The sequence below is a fragment of the Schistocerca nitens genome, chromosome 8 (assembly GCF_023898315.1).
Source record: "Schistocerca nitens isolate TAMUIC-IGC-003100 chromosome 8, iqSchNite1.1, whole genome shotgun sequence".
Taxonomy (NCBI): domain Eukaryota; kingdom Metazoa; phylum Arthropoda; class Insecta; order Orthoptera; family Acrididae; genus Schistocerca; species Schistocerca nitens.
Genome location: NC_064621.1, coordinates 47,834,966 through 47,859,040, shown reverse-complemented (window position 1 = coordinate 47,859,040; position 24,075 = coordinate 47,834,966). Strand labels below are relative to the sequence as shown.

The following is a 24,075-nucleotide window of genomic DNA, read 5'->3' as shown; positions in this document are numbered from 1 at the left end:
ACGATAGTACTAGTCCATATGAACAAACGAAGGAGCAGCTTGAAGGATTAAAGGTAAAGGATAAAATGAGTGGAATTGAAAGAGGGAGCTTATCCTGGGAAGTTCAAGAATTTATAAAAAATACATATATGTGTAGAATTATGGAGTAACTGAATATCTCAAAGAAGTGGATTGTTATTAAGTATGATGCCAATGTACATACTGAATATGTATAAAATATAGTGTGTTTGAGCTAAGAGAAGGGATATGTAGTCCCTCGAGAATTTCGACACAAATTCTAGAGACCCTCCGCTTTCCACCATCTCGAACACCTGATATTTTTGTACGAGCATGAGAAACAGGCCTGTGTCTCCTGCGCCATAATCATGTATGTGCAGGACTGGTGTGTATCGGGCGGTTGATCAGCGCATGCAGGTATCTGCAGTGCTCGCCTCAGACGTTACACACCCTGCATAAGGAGCAAGCGCGCCATACTCCATAGTGGTGCAATGTCACTCATTATTGAGAACAGTTGAATGTTGTTGAAAGAAAAAAAGACACTTATCTGAATTATTCACTTACTTTACTGAGGTCTGGATGGTGGACTAACTTGAACTTCGAAAGATTTATAGTACTGTATTTATGATAAAGAATATGTAATAGTATCTGACGGACCAGAAATTGTTGAACTTACGCAAAATGATTCTTGTATGTGAAAACTGTTGTGTGTTGTGAAAATATAGTGGGATTGAGTTCAAAGTATCTCAAGTGTGCAGAGTTATTTTATAAGTAGAGAAAATTCCTCCAAAACAGCATCTTATCTTCGGAGAAGAAGTGGAGCAGACCATCACAGCCAGCTATCCTGAAAAGATGGTCGGCAAAGCAACTTCACATAAGTTCAATAATCAAGGGGGAGTGTGAATCTTGCACAACACCACCACACTGTTCCCTCTAATCACTGGAAACCACCAGACTGTGTTTATGGAATCATATGAAACGTATTAATTGTGAACTGTAAGCAATTTTGTGAGAGCAGTTAAAAATTATATTCAGTAACAAGATGAAAGGTAGAGTAATGTCTGTGATATATTGGTTTTGTCAATGAAGAAGAGTAGTGATGCTTGGTTTAAGCTCTTAACTTTATTTTGAGTCCAAGAATAAGGGACAATTTAAATAAATAATTAAATTTACATGTGATGTCATGGTTGCTTTGTGTGATGAGTACAATCAAAGATTAAAGTACAACCAAGTTCCGAGAGATGAAGGCATTACAATTCAAGAACTTGGGTTTAGTAACACAGGATGTGTGGAAAATTCTAATTACTATTTAGACAATATGATTACAATTGATGAATTAACGCCTATTTTTACTGCATGTATCGTAGCACCATATTTCATATTTTGTACAAATTAGTACTTAGTTGTCATTGCAAGGATTAGTCTTGTTAAACCATGCTTTAGTATACAGGCACATTATTCAAATGAGCAGCACATGAAGATTTTGAGGCTTGATTTCAACACATCATTAAAACACTTACGTTCACTAGTATGGTATACAACTACCTTGTATGTATGATGATGTTTATGGGAATTTTCCTTAACTAAGGAAATAATAATCATTTTTCTTCCTCTGTTACCAATCAGTTATTTTATTTCAGTTGGATAATCTGTGTGTGAAGCAAGGTGAAACATCTCTCTCACACGTACACAATGAGCACTCAGTGCCTAAAGCAAAACAACAAATATGTGAACAGAAAAGAGTTGCTTATTACAAATGTTAACAGGATTCAACTTTGTTTGTATTTCTTGACAATTAGTCTTCCTGCTATAACACACAGTGTAAAAAAGAATAGAAAAGACCATTCTCTAGGAATATTAAAGCATAAGTACTGTAATTCCTTCGACATTACTGCAGAGTAGAGTAACTTGAGTTAACTGCCAATGTGTGACTAGAGAGAATTGGGGCAGTTTCTACCAGTTAGAACAATCAGGTGAATTATGCCCAATTCTGTTCAGTTTTTTTTTAATTGATCAATTAAAACAAAAACAACTCTCAATCAGTGGGAAAAAAAGAGTTAAATTATAACTATCAGCTATGTTAGTAAGATTTGACCGAATGTCTCTGTACACTTGTAAAAATTATGTATGCTGCCTATTTTAAAAGAAAAATGTACCAGTACTAAGCAAAGTTTCAAAATACAACTCTTAAATTTTAGGAAACAAGAACACCTTGAACCAATAACACAGTCAGTAAATGAAAGCCACACCTATTGGAACCTCATTAACAAATACTATAAAACACATATGAACACACTAGGGGAAGCAATGAACATCAGACATGAAGGTCAACTAATACAAGACCAAAAAACTGTTATAAAAAAGATCAAAGGAGGAGGCGTCAAACTAAAGACCATTATCACTGATTCCCACATTTAGTAAAATTTTTGAATCAATGGTACTGGCACAGCCAAGTGCTTGTTTCACTAAAAACAATCTCCTCGCAGAAACCTAACATGGATTTAGAACAGATTGCAACACCACAGCAGCTGTCATAGAATTGTTGCACCACGTCTATAGTTACCTAGAGGAAGGAGAGCACACTTTAGGTATATTTTTAGGGCTCACAAAGGCCTTCAATATGTTCAACCCTGTACTTCTCTTGCAGTAACTGAGGGCATGAAATATCACACGCATATACTTGAACTCCCATATACTTACCCAAAAAACTGTAAACAATGCACAAGCATAAACTATCAGAATGGGACAAAAAAAATCAACATTCAGTCTATCACTGAAACAGTAATGTAGTGTGCACTGCAGGTGTCAATAGTGGTAACATTTCTTTTTCTCGTGTGTGTAAATGTTATTGTACAATCATCTATTTCCCATATAATTACTTCTGTAACTGACATGTTCCTACTGTTTTAAGATGATGATGACAATGATATATTTTTCAACACTTGTGATATCTGAAGTGAATGCAAATTTCACTAACCATGACCTAAAGGTAAATACCAGAAAATCACACTTATTGGAATTCAAAGTGGGCAACTCATGCCACTGATGTGTAGGAAATATTTGTTGAATTACACATACAGGCAGTGAAGACTGTACATTCCTTGACCAGCACTTGGATGGCAATCTTTGATGGAAAAAGGCCATGTTTGCTACATATGCAGCAAAATAAACAGTGCATTTTACTTGTTTATCCAACTGTTCAAAATTGTATGTGATAAAACACTAAAAACAATGTAACATGGGACAATTTCCTCATTTGCAATTTATGGGATAGAGCTGTGGTGGTTTGCCCCGTGGCAGAATACTGTTGCTGCAAAAGAGAGTTGTTAGATTGAAACATGGTCTGGGTTCCAGGGGAATCTGTCATGATGCCCTTATATTTAAAAAAATCTCACTGTACACTTACTATATATATGGGGTGTAGCGTAATTCAGGGCATAAATATATACAGTTGAAAGCACACTATGCTAGAAGCAAAAACGTTCTAGTACACATGGGTTCTAAAATGCTTATTTTAAGAGCCCTTCATATTTGACACAGTGAAACATTTTCCTTCTACTGCTGGCTCTTTGTTTCCCATATTTTGAGAGGTGATATTATAGAACAAAACAAGAAAAATAGTTAAGTAAACATGGGCTCTAAAGTGCACATCTTTAGAGCTATGAGCAAGTGTTCATCTTCGTTGCTGTGGAAGACATCTCTTCTCCTGAACCAGTGCTCATAACTCTTAAGGTATGCATTTTAGAGACCATGTAAATGTGACAATGTTTTGTTTTATTTTGGTCCATACTATCTCCTCCAAAATATGGAAAGCATAAAGCTCGCAGTAGACGAGATCTGTTCTGTAGTATTGGAGTTGAAGAACAGCTCAAAGATCCTAAGATATATGTTTCTCCTTTTTTTTTTCTTTTTTGTAAGCTATCATGGTGTCACATCCAACTGTTATGATATACATAATCACAACACAAAGAAGAAGCACAGTTATTACAGGAAAAGAAGGGAATTAAAAGTAACAGACCACAGATAATATATCAGTATCTCAATGTGGTATAACAAAATGCCAAATTCAATAAAACCACATACTGGGGATCCATTCAAAACAAAATCATTACCTTTTTTCTAAATAAATGTCTGTATTCACTGAAAGAATTCTAAGCTGTATGTATTATATTATTAGGTTAACACCTTTTTGGTTAAACCTTTATACAAAAAGTGATACATATTACACCTTTGTATCAATATGGTGTGTTTTAAAACCATTGTTTGATGATGACATGCATAAAGAAATACAAATACATAAATAAATATTTTGTGATTCTCCTAGTAATTAGTACATTCTTTCAGTATTACAATGTCCTATAACTAATATGCATATTTTTCTTGAATAATATATTTGCTCGCAATGTTAATTCTGATAAACATGCCAGCTACAGTTGGAATAAATGTATGTGTAACTTGTATATTAAATAATTATACAGTCAGATTACACAAGCACTAATAAAAAAGGGTTTTATTCTATTCACTCTTTTCCTACATATGTATATTTTTTCTAATGTACATTTATAACTAGTTTTATCAGTCCACCCGACATTTACCGTTTGGTAATGTTTATTGTATATTTTACCCCCTGAAATTGATTCATTACTAATGATACTGTACAATTTGTAGAAAAAAGGGAAATATCTGATATGGTGTTAAAGCTAGAATTCAGGTAATTATTTATTTTTTTTTTAATGTATCACATACAACTTAGACAAGAAAAGGATAGTTTGCTACTGACCATTTAGCGGAGATGCTGAGTCACAGAAACGCGAACAAAAGACTGTTACACAATTAGCTTTTGGCAAACAAGGCCTGTGTCAAAATTAGACAACATACAAACATGCACACACTAGCACAAACACAACTCACACACACATGACCACAGTCTCTGGCAGCTGGAGCCAGACTGCTAGCAGCAGATCACTATGGGAGAGGCAACTGGGTGGCGGTAAGGAGGAGGATGGGATGGGGGGGGGGGGGTGAGTGATAGCAGGTTAGAGGAAGGGGATGTTAAAGTGCTGCTTGGAGCATGCAGGGATGAGGTGGAGAGTGGGGCAGCTAGATGCAATTGTGAAGTTAGACGGACGTGGTGGAGAGTGGGGGTTAGCGGAAAAGGACAGAGGTAAAGAGACTGGGTGCGTTGATGGAATAGACAGCTGAGTAGGCTGGAATGAGAACAGGGGAGGGGCTAAATGGGTAAGGACAAGGATTAATGAAGGTTGAGGCCAGGAGGGTTATGGGAACGTAGGATATATTGCAGGGAGAGTTCCCACCAGCGCAATTCAGAAAAGCTGGTGTTGGTGGGAAGGATACAGAGGGCACAGGCTGTGAAGCAGTCACTGAAATGAAAAACCTTATGTTGGGTGACGTGTTCAGCAATGGGATGGTCCAGCTGCTTTTGGCCACAGTTTTTCAGTGGCCATTTATGCAGACAGACAGCTTGTTGGTTGTCATGACCACACAGAATGCAGCACAGTGGTTGCAGTTTAGCTTTTATATCACATGACTGATTTCAAATGTAGCCCTGCCTTTGATGGAATAGGTGACGTTTCTGACTGGACAGAAGTGGGCAGTGGTGGGAGGATGTATGGGACAGGTCTTGCATCTAGATCTATTCAGGGATATGAGCCGCAAGGTAAGGGGATGGGAGCAGGGGTTGTGTAGGGATGGATGAGGATATTGTGTAGGTTTGTTGGGTGGTGGAATACTATTGTGCGAGGAGTAGGAAGGATAGTGGGCAGGACATTTCTCATTTCGGGGCACAATGAGATTTGGTCGAAACCCGGGTGAAGAATGTTATACAGTTGCTCCAGTCCTGGGTGGTACTGAGTCATGAGGGGAATGCTACTCTGTGGCTGGACAGTGGGGCTTTGGGAGATGTTAGGTGAGTGCAAAGATAAGGCACAGGAACTCTGTTGTCGCACAAGGTTGGGAGGGTAATTACGGTCTGTAAATGATTCAGTGAGCACTTCAGTACATTTTGAGAGGAATTGCTCGTCACTACAGATGCAACAGCCACAGGTGACTAGTCTGTATGGAAGGGAATTCTTGGTATGGAATGGGTGGCAGCCGTCAAAGTGAAACCCTCTATTCCACCAACGCATCCAGTCTTCTTACTTCTCTCCTTTTCCACTAATCCTCCCTCCCTCCCTCTCCCACCCCCTTCTAACCTTCTGACTGCACCTAACTGTTCCACTCTCCATCTCGTCCCTACAGGCTCCCAGTAGCACTTTGCCGACCCCACCCCTACCCTGCTATCCCTACCGCTTCCCACTCCAGCCTCCTCCTTTCCCTCACCCGGTTGCCTGTCCCATAATGCCCTGCTGCTCGCAGTCTGGCTCCAGCTGCCAGAGACTGTGGTCATGTGTGTGCCAGTTTTGTGTGTGTGTGTGTGTGTGTGTGTGTGTGTGTGTGGGTGGGTGGGTGGGTGTTGTCTTATTTTCACAATGGCCTTGTTGGCTGAAAGCTAATTGCGCAACAGTCCTTTTGTTGTCCCTTTCTGCATCTCAGTATCTCCGCGGTATGGTGAGTAGCAACTATCCTTTCCATTATTTTGTTAACATTCCATCCTGAATTTTCCATTGTTTGATTTTTATAGAATTTAGACAGTTACAAATACTAGGTGTACTTGAAAAGACAACACAAACAGTTACTCTTTCAAGGAGTAACTGAAACAAATTTAGAGCCATGCTGATGTGCTGATTCAACTGAGCTTGTGTAAACAAATTTCTGATGCATAATTATTTTTTTGCTGCACACTTATTTTGGCAGAATCTCACGTATAAATCTTATGCATGAAATCCTGGTGTGTGTGTTTGTGTGAAATGTAACAAATTGAGATTCAACTATTGCAGATCATCATACATATGCTTAGTGAACAACACAATACACAGTAATTTTAGTATGTGGTTTTTTATATGGTAAGTCTTGATTTTCAGCTTTAAGTTTTGCTTAATGAGATGTGAGACAGTGTAGAAAATACCGTAATAGTACGAGAGAAGGAATGTGTCTGTGTGGCTACTGGTGACAGAGGCCTTAATGGCCAAAAGCTATGATTGTGTGAATCATTTTATTGTGCCTATCGCAGCTCAGCATCTCCGCTATATGGTGAGTAGCAACTTCCCTTCTCTCATATTGTTACATTCCATCCTGGATTTTCCATTGTTTGAAATACTGTAATAGCATTTTTGCCCATGGCTTAAAAAAGATAAACAATTTTTCATGTAGTAAACATGTATTAATTACTACTTTTAGCTATAAAATAGGATTGTGTATTTTGCTTTCATTAATTATGAGTTACGAATGGAAACATCATTGTTGTAAACCAATGAAATAGTACATGAATTGCACTTGAAATTTATGTATGGTATCTAAATATTAATTGTTAAAAATACTCATCATGTAATATTAACACCCATTATATTTGTTACAAAATTAATTATGAAAAACACGTTTATATCTCCTGCTGTGGACTTAAAAGATTTTGTACAGCTTCATTTATTGCAAATTGCTTAAAATACTGTTGCTAATAATACTTAAAATTGTTTACATTGTCAAAATATCACGTAACTGACTGTGCCTCTACCTGAAACTGATTGGCAATTGGAAGCTGATATTGTTTGTTAATGAAAAATGATGTAATGAAGACGTGAGGAAGCCACCAATAACTCAGGAATATTGAAAATGAGTACAGGATGTGGGAATGTCATTTGTTATGCCCTAAGAACGCAACATATTCCCAAGAGAGTCACACCAATAGTTCCTGCAGCAAATGAAAATTATGTGATAAATTGAACAACAATGTTGGTCACCTCCAGCAGAACAAGTTAAGTAAAAGGTTTCAAACAAATGTTTCATGCTCCAAAAAGCTTCAGCTAATTACCTGTAATTCTTTCACATTCAGTGTTGGGTATAATGCAAAATACAAACACCGAATCTTTAAAAAAATTAATTATGTACTTTTAGAGAATAGGAATGTACCAATATGAATGATGAAGTACGACAAACCAAGTCAATTTTCCAGATACTGATACTGTCAGGTCATCAGTTATCATCAGAACAAGGAATGTACCAGTCCCAGATGCAGCTATTGATGGGATACATACAGCAGGCAGTTCTGGGTCACACTAATACCACCACCACTCACAAACCATGACTATATGGAGAAATCATTGTCCCCCTTGTGCCATCTCCATCTTTCCAAATTCATCAAATGGGATTATGATGTGGCATCGTATACGCACACAAATGCCTTCTAGGGAGCTTTGAAATGTCTGGGAAGATTTCAAGAAGATGTGTGGGGTGCCAGGTACCCTATTCTCCTGGCATACAGAAGTCAACACCTTGCACCACCAACGTAGGCTACATGCAACTTATATTTATGATCATAGAAAGTGCTGATAGTGGCAAACTTAGCATTTATTAGCTAATATTTCCTTATATGTTTGTTCATTCTTTTCTTTTGTTTCATAATTACTCAGCTTGTGCCACGTAACCAGCCGGACATTAATCAGCTGTGCTAGTATTAACACTGTGTTACGTTGAACTCTCCCTCTCTCTCTAAGAACTTTATTCATTCAAATATTTTACTGTGAATCTAACTCTGTGAGCTGACAAAGAATGGGAAACAATAAATTATCACAATGTTTGTGCACCTACCTACTCATCATCACTTCTTCTGTATAGTAAGCAGTGACATGTAGTCCTTTTTTTTAACTCAGTAATAGTAAAAATATGTTACTGTCAGAAATTTATTTTTCCAAAGTTGATGAATAAAGATTGTAATTGATGGTGGAAAATCAGTGACAAAATTATTCGCGCCATTTCACACTGTGAAAGTGATCAAAAATATGCTGTATGTGAGCTCAGGCAGTTACAAAGGTATATTCAAAAGTAAAAGCAATTATAGGCAGTTTGAAGTACTGCCGCAAAATACAGTGACCAGCATGTGCTGCCCAGTTGTTCTAAAGGACCATACACACTTTGAATGTAAATACAATGAACTACGTGTATGATTGAACAAAAATACTGAATTACAAACAATCTAAATTGATAACTAATTGCATTATATTCAGATACTACACAATTAAAGAAAGCAATGGGTATTAATATCTCTACTATTATCATGGTGAAGATGAGTCACTAGCAGCAGGATCAAGACAAAACACAATGAGGAGAAAGCAGTGCAAAGCAAACATTCATGAGCACACTCTACTTACCACAATACTTCTGGTCCGATGCTGGACTCACATGAAACACCAAAACATGGTGCCACAGGAAGAGCGTGGGAAACATACAACCAATTAGGACAGCAGAATGAAATGGGATTTGGGGCATATAAGAAATGGAAGAAGAGCAACATTTAGATGTTGAAATAATGCCACAGAGAATAACATCAAAGTCTTTCATTTTTCATGCTGTTGAAACAACACGAACTAAACAAAACACCAATTGCAGTCACATCAAAGTCATAAAGCCAGAGACTTAAATGAAAGCACAGCAATTAGCGAAACACCGGCATTTGACAGGAGCAAAAATATAAAATAACTTTTGTAAGTTATGTAACACATCACAACTATCAACATTTATCACAGACAATTTTATGATAATTGTGCGAGTTACACCTGATTCTGCGAAGGGAGCAACACTGCTTATTTGTTCATATTTTATTAGTGCAAATGCAGACAAAAATATTTTACATATCATTTTGACTTCTGGTAAAAGTTCTAATGAGGAAAATAAATGGTGGTGATAGTAAATACACAATTTCAAATTACTTAACTGACCTTCTCTGTGATTGTCTGAATGACGTGATGACTACTCCTGCCTTGCTTGAATTCTGTGGAGAATCATGCTGGAAACTGGCTCTCTGTGAGGCACTGCCTCCACCACCATCCGTATCTTGCTGCATTGATCGGCGGCCTGTGTAATAACTCTGAAATATATAATTTAAAATCACAGTCATTATATGTTTGCTGAACTGTCATATTTAACACAGATATTTTTAATTGATTCAACTGTTTGTACTTGGTGAAATGCTGTACAATGTATCAATAAACACAAAGCCCTTGTTAGAATACCAACAATGATACTACATACATTACATCTCAGAAATTGAATCCCTTGCTCTTCAACTGCTGTAAAAGCCTTCCAGACACCACCTCCATATGTCATCAACTTGCTGACATCCTACTGCATCTTGTGGCACCACTATCTCACCCCTATCGTACCCACAGTGTTCCACCTTGCCAACCCCTAATAGCACCCAGACCCTGCCTAACTGATCTTTACAACTTGTGACATCCCCCAAAAATCCCTACCAACACTTCACCAAATCCAGAGCTGAAATAGTCCCAGAACATTGCTGTTAAGCTATCCACCAGAATCCTCAGTCCACAGAAGTTTCAAAGCCCTCACCTTCTACCTTACATCCAAATTTAATAATGCTGGACTTGTCAAAGACCTATTCTCCTCTAAATCCCTGCAATGGAAACACTTCTTTGGCACCAATCCCTCCACCTCCAACACCAACCTAATCCCAACACTGAACCCTGCTCTCTCCCAGTTCATACCACTACCCAACCATAATCCTCCCCTTTCCAACTAACCACCCTCCAGTCACCTCTCAGGAGTTGCTTACCTCCAATGTGGCATCACCGTCCTTCCCCAAGTCCCTTCCTAAGAACAACGTTTCAGTAGAGGAAAGGAGAGCCATGCACAACCACAAAGCAGATCTTCACCTAAACATGCTACCTGCACCCTAATGTTCACTATCACTATGACTAGTGACTACCTCGAGAAAGGCCTTTGCCAATTATCTGACTCCTCCACCTATAAGCTCTGCCACAGTGATCCAATCCCAGAGGTCCAATATAACTTCCAATCCCCATTTAAAGCCTCAAGACCTTCCCAGAATCTCTCCCGCAAATACATTTGCCTCCCTTTCTCTCATGCCACTACACACACCCGCCTTCCACGTGCTCCTCAAAATCTAAAAACGAAACATTGTAGCTGGTTATTGTGCTCTTGCTGAAAGACTTTGGCCCTCATTGCTCATCACCTCCAATCAACTACCCACATTCTAGACTCCCACACCAAAGATACCAAGCATTTCCTTCACTGATTCTCCACCAAACCCACCCTTTTACCTCCGGGATTCCTACTCATCACTACTGATGCCACTTACCAATACACCAACATTTCTCATGCCCATGATCTTGCAATTATTGAACACTACCTCTCCCAATGTCTTTCAGACTCCAAACCTACTGTATACACCTTAATAACCTTATACTAACACACAACTACTTCTCCTTTGAAGGGAAGGCATAAAACAAATCAGTGGCAAACTGAGGGCACCCACATGGCACCTTCCTATAACAGTCTGTTTATGGACCATCTTTTGGGAACCTTCCTAGCCTCCCAACACCCCAAACTCATTGCCTGGTTCAGGATGGTCTCTTAATAATCTGAACACAGGGTCAAGACACCCTATCATTCCTTCACAACCTCAAAACCTTCTCTCTCATTCATTACATTGGCTCCTCCTCAACCCAGCATGCCACCATTCTGGACATTAACCTTATCCTCTCTGATGGCTTCATCTACACTTTTTCTCACATAAAACGCACCAACCTCCAAAAATATCTGCATTTTGACAGCTGACATCCCTTCTACACCAAAAAATGCCTCGCACACAACCTGGCACTACCCACAGGCTTTGCCTGTAAAATGATTTCCCCCAGCCTCCCACCATTTCCAAGAACCAACTACAAAGGATCACCTCCTCCAGCACCAAATACCACCCTGGACTGGAACAGCTAAACCACATCCTTCATCAGGACTTTGATTATGCCTCATCAGGCCATGAAATTAGGGAGATCATATCCAAGATCCTTCCCATCCCTCCTAAGGTGGTGTTAAATCTCCCAGCCACCCACCACAACATCTTCATCTGCCCTTATGCCACTCCAAGTTGCAGCCCCTTGTCACAAGGATCACACCCCTGTGGAAGACCCTTGAGTGAGACCTGCCCAATCCACGCACCCAACAATTCCTATTTCAGTCCTGTGACATGCTTGTCCTATCCAATTGGAGGCTGAGTCATCTATGAAAGTAACCACGTCACATACTCATACCAGCTCTTCTGTATTCACTGCACAGCTTTTTATATTGGTATGACTACAAACCAGCTGTCCAGCAGGAGGAATGGCCACTGTCAATCAGTGGCCATAGTTGATTTTAGTGCCTGCTACACAACCCAGGCCATCTGGATCCAACCACTCAACCACTAGCTTTTCTGAACTGTGCAAATGGGATCTACCATACACATTCTCCGCTCCCAAAACTTTCCCAGCCTCAACCTACAATGACCTACTGTTCCCCCACCCAGCTGCTTCCGTTCCTTTTGTCGTATAACCTCCCCACAACTCACACCTCCTACTCTCATTGTGCTTGCTCTCAGCCGATGTACCCACCAATCTTTTTCCCCTCTCTCCTTTTCTGCCCCCCCCTCCCCCTCCCACATCCGCCCAACGCACACCTTCCCAGGCAGCACTTTCCTCTCCTCCCACCTGTACTCTATTTATCACTCCCCTTCCATACCATAGTGCCACTTGCTGCTTTCATTTTTCAACATTGCACCTGCAGCCTGGCTAGAGCTGCCAGAGATAGCAGTCATGTGAGTCTGAGCTGTGCTTGCTTGTGTGGATGTGTGTGTGTTTCCCCTTCTTTTCTGAAAAAAAGGCTTTACCAGAAGCTTTGAGTGTAAAAGTCTTTCAATTGTGCCTGTCTGCAACTTAATGTGTCCAAATTCTAGTGAGTAGCTTTTATAATTGTTGTATATAGTATTACCTAAATGTACTAATTTTTGCCTTGTTTCACATTTTTATTTACTTTTCATCACCTTTGTTTTAGGTTGTAAGCCCATTTTACAGTACACAACTGATTCCAAAGATGACAACCAAGCAAAGCTACACATGCCAACTTATAAACCTTTCATTTGTTGACTTAAAGTCTCAAAGTTCTCTCTGTTGACAATTCTGAGAGTTTTAATTGTACAACCTTACAACATTCACTTTTCTTTTAAACTGTAAATAATCATTTACTGGAGTTCCTTCAATGCACATAAAGCACATGTTAACTGATTACATACATGCCTAACTTGTTGAATTAAATAGAGTGTGTATTCTATATAACCACGAAAGTAAAGTTATTGCTGTACAAGGCTCATTAAATTAAAAACAAAAGCCACAAGGATCATTACTATAATTCTTATCATCATCGTCAGCGTGTATCAATGACTGTCCAGACAGTGTAAGACATGGGGAGAAAGTTCTCTTTGCCAATGACAGCAACATCCTAGTCACTGATAAACCTTCAGAACTCCTAGTAAAAAAAGCAAATGAAGCCTCAGTGATGTTTGCAGTTGAGCAGTGTGTAATAAATTAATGTTGAACACAAATAAAACAAACAATATGCATTTCAGCATAAAGAGAGAAAGTAACTCTGTCACTTTAAGCATAGATGATTACTCTATAGATTGTGTAGCAAATACTCTAAGAGTGTCAGCATCAGTTTGCAACAGCAAATGTGTTGTGGTGACATATTATGTCTCCACCACAGTTGTTGGCTATGAGACTCTTTTCTGGGGATTGAAGGCACAAAACATGGAGACAGTTTTTACACTGCAGAAAAGGGCCATAAGAATAATAACTTATCCTGTGATAGGCAAGAAATCCAGGTTTGAGTCTTGGTCTGGCACAAATTCTCACTGAGGTCATTCCATTCTACAGCTGATGGTAGTCCCTACTCGCAATTGTGAATTCATTTGAGGTGTTTCATAATGGCCGTGGTTGCCACAGTGCCTGTTCCTTTGAACATGCAAGCCCAAAGGAACTTTGCATCGTAATTGGAATAACACAGGCACTGCAATATTGTATTTATCTATCGATACTGAGAAAGAGACTTTCAAGTATAATGTTTGACCTGTATGGGAATACATATAATGATTGTATGAGTACAGGTCCTAGACATGTGGCTGGTGACATATGGAAGTTTGGGTCTGACCGAGAATCATGCACGGATAGCCAAACGGTACGGCGACCACTCATGATAAGTGGGTAATCCGGGTTCGAGTCCCAGTCCAGCACAAATTTTCATTGTCATCATTCCATTCTTCAGGTGATGGTAGTCCCTACTCACAATTGCATGTCCAAAGGAACTTTGCACTGTAATCAGAATAACACGGACATTACAATATCATATACTACAGCATGATTATGGTTTACTTCTTTCACAAGAATCACAAGTCAGGATGTATAACGCATGACAGTAATAGTTGTTGCCTTAGTTTTTCAGGTAGCCAGATGAGTGTGGAGTCTGGAATTGAGGCAAGGGACACACTTGAGGAATCATCAGTGGGTGTCTTAGTGTGAGCAGCACTGAAGAGTTGAAGAGTGGAACTATGTTTTACATTGCAAGTGATCGGAAGCAGTCCAGGAGTCATAAGCAGGTGGTCTCAGTGTGTGAGCAGTGAAGAAGGAAACTATGTATCATTCAGCACGTTACCTGAAAAAATTTGTGTGTAAATGAAGGAATATTATACAATAGAGAATTACTAAATGATGCAGTGCAGCTGTTAGGACGCTGACCTCATATCTGGAAGGATGGAACTGCTCTGTCTAGTCACTCGGCTTTGAATTTTGCATAGTTTTTCTGGATCACTATGGCAAATGTCTGAAAAATTCTTTAACATGGGCAATAGCCAAACACTTATCCTATCCTCATAGGATATCCTCATACTCTTAAATCATGTTTTGCATGCTGTGTGTTATATTTTGGCTTATTGATTGGCACTGTATTACCTTGACAAATCCTACACCACTGTGACATGATCCTTGGATGAATAAAGATAAATAAATACATCATTATTTACTGATTGAATCACAGACATTGGAAGAAGATTTGGTTGATAAAATTCCATAAGACTGAAGAGGAATCAAACAGGTCAGTAACATTACAAAATTAAGAGTTACTGAATGCAAGACATATAACATCATAAGAAGATGAAATGAATTATGGTATTTTACTGGCTGTGATGGTGTGTGTAAGTTGCTGATGTGTTAGTCCTTCAACGTTCACTCACACTAACTAATGCAATTGTACTTCAAATCAGATAAAGCCAAGACAATTGTTTCTGTGCAGGTTGCAGAGTATGTGTGAAGTACTAATCATTCCTTCTTTAAAGAGAGCCTCAAACAATTAAAGGAAGAGCTAACACATCGATACATTAGCACTTTTTCAAGTGCATATAAATTTTGCTCCCCATTTCTCTTATTCTATCTATCTTTATCTCTCACTCTGCACTTACATCATCTCTGGACTGTAGTTTGCTTAGTTTTTAGCACTATACAAATCTCTGAATTGAATTTAACTAAGTTTTACCAGCTACAACTGTGGGTTGATTGCAGTCTATGTTGCCTTCAATACTGTACCATATGTCACAAAAGATGTCTTCAGTGTTGACAAAACTATCGTGTTTTAACGATGCTTACTTAATAAATAAAATAATAAATGGAAACTGTGGATGAATTTATTGCAGCAGATTATGACAATATTATGAAAAGGATAGTTGTTTCTACCATATATCAGAGATGCTGAGTTGCATATAGGCACAAGAAAAAGACTGCCTAACAAAGCTTTCAGTCAAACAGGCCTTCAACAGAATTAGACAAAACACACACACACAACCACAGTCGCTGGCTGCCAAGGTCAGACTGTGAGCAGCAGTGTGTGATGGGAGCAGAAAACTGGGGAGTGGGGGTAAGGTGGAGGCAGGGGCAGGGAAAGGGTGGACTAGCAGGCTAGTGATGGAGGACAGTAACATACTGTTCATTTGTTTCTGCTTGTATCATGGAACCCCGCCAAATGGCCTTACCATCAAATTACCCATCTCCAGCTGCAACCCATCCTTCCGCAATGACCTCAATCTGCTCAGATTCCACCAGTCCTTTACCCTCACCAACATAGCCTGCAAAACCATGTCAATTAGGGCCAAATCTCCTTGCAATACTTCCTCTCCATCCATGAAATTCTCCTGCTATGCAATCCCAAATTCCCGGATCCCATAACACACACTGAAACTCTTGACCTCCAGGAACTAGAACAGTATGCATAATGCCACCAAAAAAACTAATAATAATAATAATAATAATAATACTCTCCATCCTACTCCTGCCTTTGAGTACCACTATCCACCACCCTGCCCATATAGCCACATGGTCTAACACGCTGCTTCCAGAGCGAGAAGGCATGCCGGTCCCTCCCTGGTATGAATCCGCCGGGCGGATTAGTGTTGAGGTCCGGTGTGCCAGCCAGCCTGGCAGTTTTCCATCTGCTTCAGTGAATGCGGGCTCATTCCCCTCATTCCGCCTCAGGTACACTATGTTGGCAATTGATGCGCAAACACTGTCTCCACGTATGCGTACACCATAATTACTCTACCATGCGAACATTGGGTTTACACTCGACTGGGGTGAAACGTTCCTGGGGGAGGGGGGGGGGGGTCCACTGGGGGCCGAACTGCACAATAACCCTGGGTTCGGCGTGGGGCGGCGGTGAGGTGGGTGGACTGCTGCGGCCTGTTGTGGGGTTGTCAACCACTGAGGGCTATGGTGGGATGAAGCCTTTCCATCACTTCTAGGTCCCCGGTCCAATACATATTACCCAATACACACCCCACTATCCACCACCTCTACAACAATCTCCAAACCAAACCCACATCCCCTTACAGCTGACAAACCCTGCCTTGCACACCTACCACATCTATCCTACCCTCAGAAACTCCCTGCATCCATCACACAGAATCCAGAACCTAAACAGACCGAAACACTGTTGTGAACCTTCCCTTCAAAATCCTTAGCCCCACAGAAGTACCAGTCTTTTCCAAAATCCTCATCTTTTGCCCAATGCAAAATTCAATCATCTAGGACTTGTTACACATTCTCCCCTTCACCCAGTCCCTACAATGGAAACACATTTTCGCCACCAACCCTACCAATCACTCTCAGTCTCTGACCACTGTTGGACCTCACCTGACTCAGTTCACTCCTCCACCCAACTGTGATCCACCCCCACTGTCCCCAAATCACCCCCTGTTAACTTTCCAGAACTTCTTAACACTGAATCCAGTGTCACCATAACTCTAAAAATCTTCAATGTGCAAGTTAACCTTACATCCCCAGAAAGAACAGCAATACACTGCCTAAAGACTGATCCTGACCTTACAATTCTACCTGCTGACAAAGGGTCTACCACTGTTGTTTCGAACAAAAAGGATCACCTGGCAGAAAGATTCCACCATCTGTCAGATTCATCCACCAAGAAACTCTGTCACAGCACTTTATCATTATCCACCGATTGTGGAAGGAGGGGTAGCAGCCGGGATGGGTAGTCTGATGGTAAGGCTATTGGTGGGATTCCATGAGCCAAGCAACAACACAGGAACAGTATGTTTACATCCCCCTCACCTATCCTGGCTATCCCTCCCCCTCCCTGCCCCACCCTCCCCCTTGCCCCCACTGTCCAGCTTGCTTCTCCCACGATGCACTGCTGTTCGCAGTCTGGCCTTGGCAGTCAGAAATTGTGGTCATGAGTGAGTGAGATGTGTTTGCTTGTGTGTGTGTGTTTGTGTGTGTGTGTGTGTGTGTGTGTGTGTGTGTGTGTGTGCGCGTGTGTGTGTGTGAGTGAGTGAGTGAGAGTGAGAGAGAGAGAGAGAGAGAGAGAGAGAGAGAGAGAGAGAGAGAGAGAGAGAGAGCTGTCTAGTCCTGATGAAGGCCTGTTAGGCTGTAAGCTTTGTTTGACAGTCTTTTTGTTGCGCCTATCTGTGACTCAGCATCTCCACAATATGGTGAGTAACAACTATCCTTTTCATAATATAGTCATTATTCCATACTAGATTTTCCATTGTTTGATTTTACAGTAGATTATGATGGACAAAAACGATTTGGAGGTCAATCAGAGCTCAAAAGAACACATCAATGTGAGCAAAGATCATTAACTAGACAATGAAATCAACACTGCAGGTCATGTCCCTGATATGTCATACATGCAGAGCATTGTCAGAAATATGCACAGATATTTAGATGCACATCCAAAAGTGAAAATGAACAAAATGCTAAACAGTATTAAACAGGTAGACAAATATTTTATGTTGTAAAAGACACTCATGATGGGGTAAGACATTCATATTTTGTGCGCTTCACACATTTTTACTTAATCTCAAAACATTTATTTTCTTGATGAATTGTAAATAAAACTGTGAGTGGTTATTAAGCTGTCTGTTATTTATGCAATAGTTTGATACTGAAATCCATCACATCAGTATCAGAAAACGTAGCTCTAGATGCTTTGTTGAGATTACCTTTTGGTCTGGAAGAAAGAATGAAAGACAGGGTATCACTTGAGCATCTGACAGTACATTATTTGAAGAGAGTTAAATATGAAGAGGAAATAGTGCATATTTTGAAACAGTTGTGGAGTTTCCTGAATGTGGATGTATTCCCAAGATTGATGAAGTCTTATTAAGGAAAGGCAGATTACATGATAGTTGAGAAGTTCTATACAGTGCATCATAAAATATTCTTTACAAGGAGACAAGGTTATTCACAAAATTAGGAAATCTGTTGTCCTGAGAAGTCTGTAGATATTTTGTTAGATTACACTTGTTTAAGATACAGGCATGCAGGATACAGATAATGCCAACATAGATGAAGGAAGTAGTTATTACTAACAATGGTAAAGAAAATAAATGAATGAGTCTAGTTCTGCTACAAATGTAAGAAACGTGAAAGTGAGCAACTGTAATATTAAACATTCAGTGTTTCATCAAAAGAGGTTTAGGAATTAATCAAAGATGGAATGTAACAATATTATGAAAAGGAAAGTTGCTACTCACCATATAGTGGAGATACTGAGTCACAGATATGCACAGCAATTAGACTGTCATAAAATAAGCTTTCAGCCAACAAGGCCTTTCTCAAAAATAGAATACACACACACACACACACACACACACACACACACATATGAATGCAATGGCATTTTCTGTATATGTTTAGAAACTGGCACTGATGCGCGCGCACACACACACACACACACACACACACACATATGACTGCAATGGCATTTTCTGTATATGTTTAGAAACTGGCACTGATGCACACACACACACACACACACACACACATGAATGCAATGGCATTTTCTGTATATGTTTAGAAACTGGCACTGATGCGCACACACACACACACACACACACACACACACACACACACACACACACATATGAATGCAATGGCATTTTCTGTATATGTTTAGAAACTGGCACTGATGCACACACACACACACACATGAATGCAATGGCATTTTCTGTATATGTTTAGAAACTGGCACTGATGAGCTTTTATGACCCACTATCTGCTACAAAAATAACTGCTTGTACTGAACATATTTTCAAATTCTGAGAAATTGTATGGTTTAAGGAAAGCTACAGCTGAAGAAGTCTGGAGAAAGATGGAACATGGCTATCTTATAAATACTGGAAGGACTAGGGCAATATTGTCTGACAATAGTATTTAGTTCACCTCACAAATTTGGAAACAAAGCATGGAAGACCATGGTGTGGAAATGAAATCCTTTTTGGCTCACCAACTATCTATTAATCCTGTGGAAAGATGTATTGATGGAATTAGGACATCATTGCAGGTATATTGTAGTAGTTACCACAATGTATGGGGTAAATATTTCATGTGCTTTGAAGATGTCATGGACAGTAAAGTACATGAGTGTACTAGATTGGTGCCATATGAAGTAGTGAGTCAGTGCAACACTTGTTAATCAAGATAATTCATTTTCCACTTAGAGGTAGCCTAAAGAAAGACTTCAAACAAGAAAAAGCTGTTAGAAATTGGGAGAAGCAAGGAAGAAAAAAAGACATGATAAAATATTGGTCTATCCAAAATCTAAAATGAAATTCGCCTAAAGACAAGCAGATGATACATATTAATACAATACTGTAAATACTTCTTGAAACGTAATGCCACATTATTTGTTTGTGTTTTCTTCCCAACTAGCTGAATCGTGCCTATTATTTTATTAAATTAATTTCTTGCCAAGCGAGTAAATTCAGGTAATGGAAGAGTGATGAGTTTTGTAAGTGAACTACTGCAAATGAGAAAGTATACTGAATTTGTTTCCTATTTCTTGTGCAGCTGTAAATTTTTAAAAAATTCTTTTTATAAAAGCTCCATTATGTTGCGATCTTCAGATGGAACTTCAAATGTGGCCAATATAGTATTGTAAATTTTGAGTGCTGAATGTTAACTTGTGTTACTATTAGTTGTAAGAGGATACACAACCATATTGAAGTTTACTGAAATATTTCAGTGTACCAAGGAAGATTATAGTTTAATGTCCCATCAAACAGCAAAATTATCAGAGATGGAGTACAAGCTCAGACTAGAAAATGATGGGGAAGGATACTGATCATGCCCTGCTCATAGCAATCATCCCGGCATTCGCCTGTTGTGATTTATAGAGATCACAGAAAAACTAAATCTGGATGGCCATACTGGAGTTTGAATCATAGTTCCCTTGAATGCGAGTCCAGTGTGCTAACCAATGTGCAACCTCACTTGGTATTTCTGCACAGAGCAAGTTTCTTTGAGAGGGAGTAATAGTGAATACGTCTATATGATTTGACATATCATTGTGATTAATTTTCTTTGAAAAATTTTGACAGAGTAATGGAGAATATTAAATGGAGAAGAGCCATTACACTGAGTATTTTCACAGTGATCCAGGGTATAGCCCTCATGAATATAAAAGGACAGGCTTAACAGAGTAACATATCTATGTTTTGTGGATGATTTGCCATTTTGTGCTGAATGGCAGCACCAGCCTAGATCAAAGACAGAAGAGTAGTGAAGAAAGAGTCATTTCACACTTATCCAGTTGCTGGGCTAACAGTGTTGGGGGAAGGGCTATCATGTAAACACTGTTCACATCAAAATGGGTGCTATGTAAAGGACACAGAAACAACCTGTACTGATGATAACATTTGACATAGAATTGAGCAAAAGTATCACAGTAAATTACTAGTGTGGATGATCTTGCATTGATGCCTGAAGAAAGAAAAATAAATAGGATGCAATGGGGTCATCCAATCAACTTGAGAAAACATGATGTTAGGGCATTCTTTATACTTATTGACAACTTCAGAAATGGTTGTGAAAAATGTTTCAACTATTTTAGGATGAGTGCGCAAACTTTTGAAAATGTTCATGTAAGAATAAAGCATTGAATTCAATGCAGAAAAGGGCCTGCACAAACACCTTCTGCAACCATTCGTTGGAATCAGTTGAAAACTGTAAAAAGAATCTATAACGAGAGGGCAGAAAGGTACATAGAATGTACATTTGGAATAATAATCAGCAAATGGAGCAATAAACTTGGATCCTGATTTTGCAGTTGATATTGTTAAGGACTGTGTGGTTTTACACAATTTCGTTATTGTAACAGACTCTCGTGTGAGACTCTTACAACACAGAGGATACTCTGTTGATTATTGGGTTTCAAAGTAAGATTAGATGTTAATGCGTGCACAAGGGAATTTTAGAAGATACCATCCTAAATAATGATGATGGATTATTTTTTAACACCACCTTTTTCAATTAACTGACAGTATTCTAAGATTTAATGTGTCAACAAAGCATTAAAAATGGAAATTTTATGCATTGTATTTAATAAAACAAATACTCATCCAGCATCCCTTCAAAACCATTTTTGAATATCTTTAAATAAGCAAGTCTTGTAAATATTCCATTCTTACAATGTCCACGATTTTTGTCCCATATAATGGGTTGATCATGTGCTAATGTAATTATTAGATCTGTGTTTACTTCCACTATGATAAAAATGGTTAAGCCGTGTTGGAACAAGTATAAATTCAAATGAGAGAACGCACAAGCAGCAAAGTGTGGAACAGCAATTGCCAAACTCATCTAGATGTGAATGCCAACAATGGCCCACTCCATTGGCAAGTTTGATTTGCTGTCACTAGCAGCTAGGTGTACCAGTGGGATTCCCACAGCAATAGCACAGCAGCCTTCTTCCCTTTAACTGGACATGACATTTGCCAGGCACATATGAAATGTCACATACAAAGTGCTTCCCAACAACTGTGTAATGGCACTGTTGACATGACAGCCACATAAGTGTGAAATGACCCATAGGGTGAGAAGTTTGGCAACAGAAGTGTAACTCAATGTATCTTATGCTATGATTTTATTTCCTCAACATTTTTAGATGAAAAATGTGTGGTTACTGAAACAAAGCGAGTAGATATTATTAACTAAAACAACACTGAAATTGTGCTTATTGAGCAATGTTCTCTAAATTTATTGAAATACCAGTGAAAATGCATAAATTGGTATTATTGTTCCTACATCTCCATTTACACACATACTCCACAAACCACTGAACGGTGCATGGCAAAGGGTAACTTCTACCACTACTAGTCATTCCCTTTCCTGTTCTACTTGCAAACAAAGAAAGGGAAAAATGACTGTCTAAACGCCTCTGTATGTACCCCATTCCTTGCATGTTATCTTCACGGTCCTTACATGAAATGTATGTTCGTGAAATGTAGTCAGCCTCAAATGCAGGTTCTTTAAATTTTCACAATAGTGCCTTGCAAAGGAGCATTATCTTCCAACCAGGCCCCAACCAGGGACACCTGTTTGAGTTCACAATGCATTTTGCATGCTGGCTGAACCTACTGGTAACAAATCTCGGAGCACAACTCTGAATTGTTTAAATGCTTTCCTTTTGTATGACCTGGTGGTGTTCCCAAACACTAGACAATACTTAAGAATGGGTCACACTAGCATTCTATATGCCACCTCCATTATGGATGAGCCCCATTTTTCCAAATTTCTCCCAATATAATGAAGTTGGGCATTTACCTTCTTTCTACCAACCTGGAGCCCTCATTCCATTTTATATCACTTTGCAACATTACACCTAGATACTTAATCAATGTGACTGTGTCAAGGTGCACCCAACTAATGCTGCGAACAAACATTACAGGGTTGTTTTTCCTAATCATCTGCATTAACTTACACTTCTCTATATTTAAAGCTAGCTGCGATGTTGTTGTGGTTTTCAGTCCTGAGACTGGTTTGATGCAGCTCTCCATGCTACTCTATCCTGTGTAAGCTTCTTCATCTCCCAGTACCTACTGCAGCCTACATCCTTCTGAATCTGCTTAGTGTATTCATATCTTGGTCTCCCTCTATGATTTTTACCCTCCACACTGCCCTTCAATGTCCTACCAACCGGTCCCTTCTTCTTGTCAAGTTGTGCCACAAACTCCTCTTCTCCCCAATTCTATTCAATACCTCCTCATTAGTTATGTGATCTAACCATCTAATCTTCAGCATCCTTCTGTAGCACCACATTTTGAAAGTTTCTATTCTCTTCTTGCCCAAACCATTTATTGTCCATGTTTCACTTCCATACATGGCTACACTCCATACAAATACTTTCAGAAACGACTTCCTGACACTCAAATCTATACTCGATGTTAACAAATTTTTATTCTTCAGAAACACTTTCCTTGCCATTGCAAGTCACATTTCATATCCTCTCTACTTCGACCATCATCAGTTATTTTGCTCCCCAAATAGCAAAACTCCTTCACTACTTTAAGTGTCTCATTCCCTAATCTAATTCCCTCAGGATCACCAGAGTTAACTCAACGACATTCCATTATCCTGGTTTTGCTTTTGTTGATGTTCATCTTATATCCTCCTTTCAAGACACTGTCCATTCCGTTCAACTGCTCTTCCAAGTCCTTTGCTGTCTCTGACAGAATTACAATGTCATCAGTGAACCTCAAAGTTTTTATTTCTTCTCCATGGATTTTAATACCTACTCCGAATTTTTCTTTTGTTTCCTTTACTGCTTGCTCAATAT

General features: G+C 39.3%; 1 protein-coding gene across 1 annotated transcript in view; it reads right to left on the bottom strand.

The window, feature by feature from the left end:
- LOC126199146 (ras-specific guanine nucleotide-releasing factor 2-like) overlaps positions 1 to 24,075 on the bottom strand; it is a 1,534,440-nt gene that overhangs the window by 358,608 nt on the left and 1,151,757 nt on the right. Inside the window, exons 19-20 of the mRNA XM_049935901.1 lie at positions 9,825 to 9,973; positions 9,258 to 9,278 (exon numbers count right to left, since the gene is read on the bottom strand). Coding sequence (XP_049791858.1) covers positions 9,258 to 9,278; positions 9,825 to 9,973 — 170 coding nt within the window. The remainder of the gene's footprint in view (positions 1 to 9,257; positions 9,279 to 9,824; positions 9,974 to 24,075) is intronic.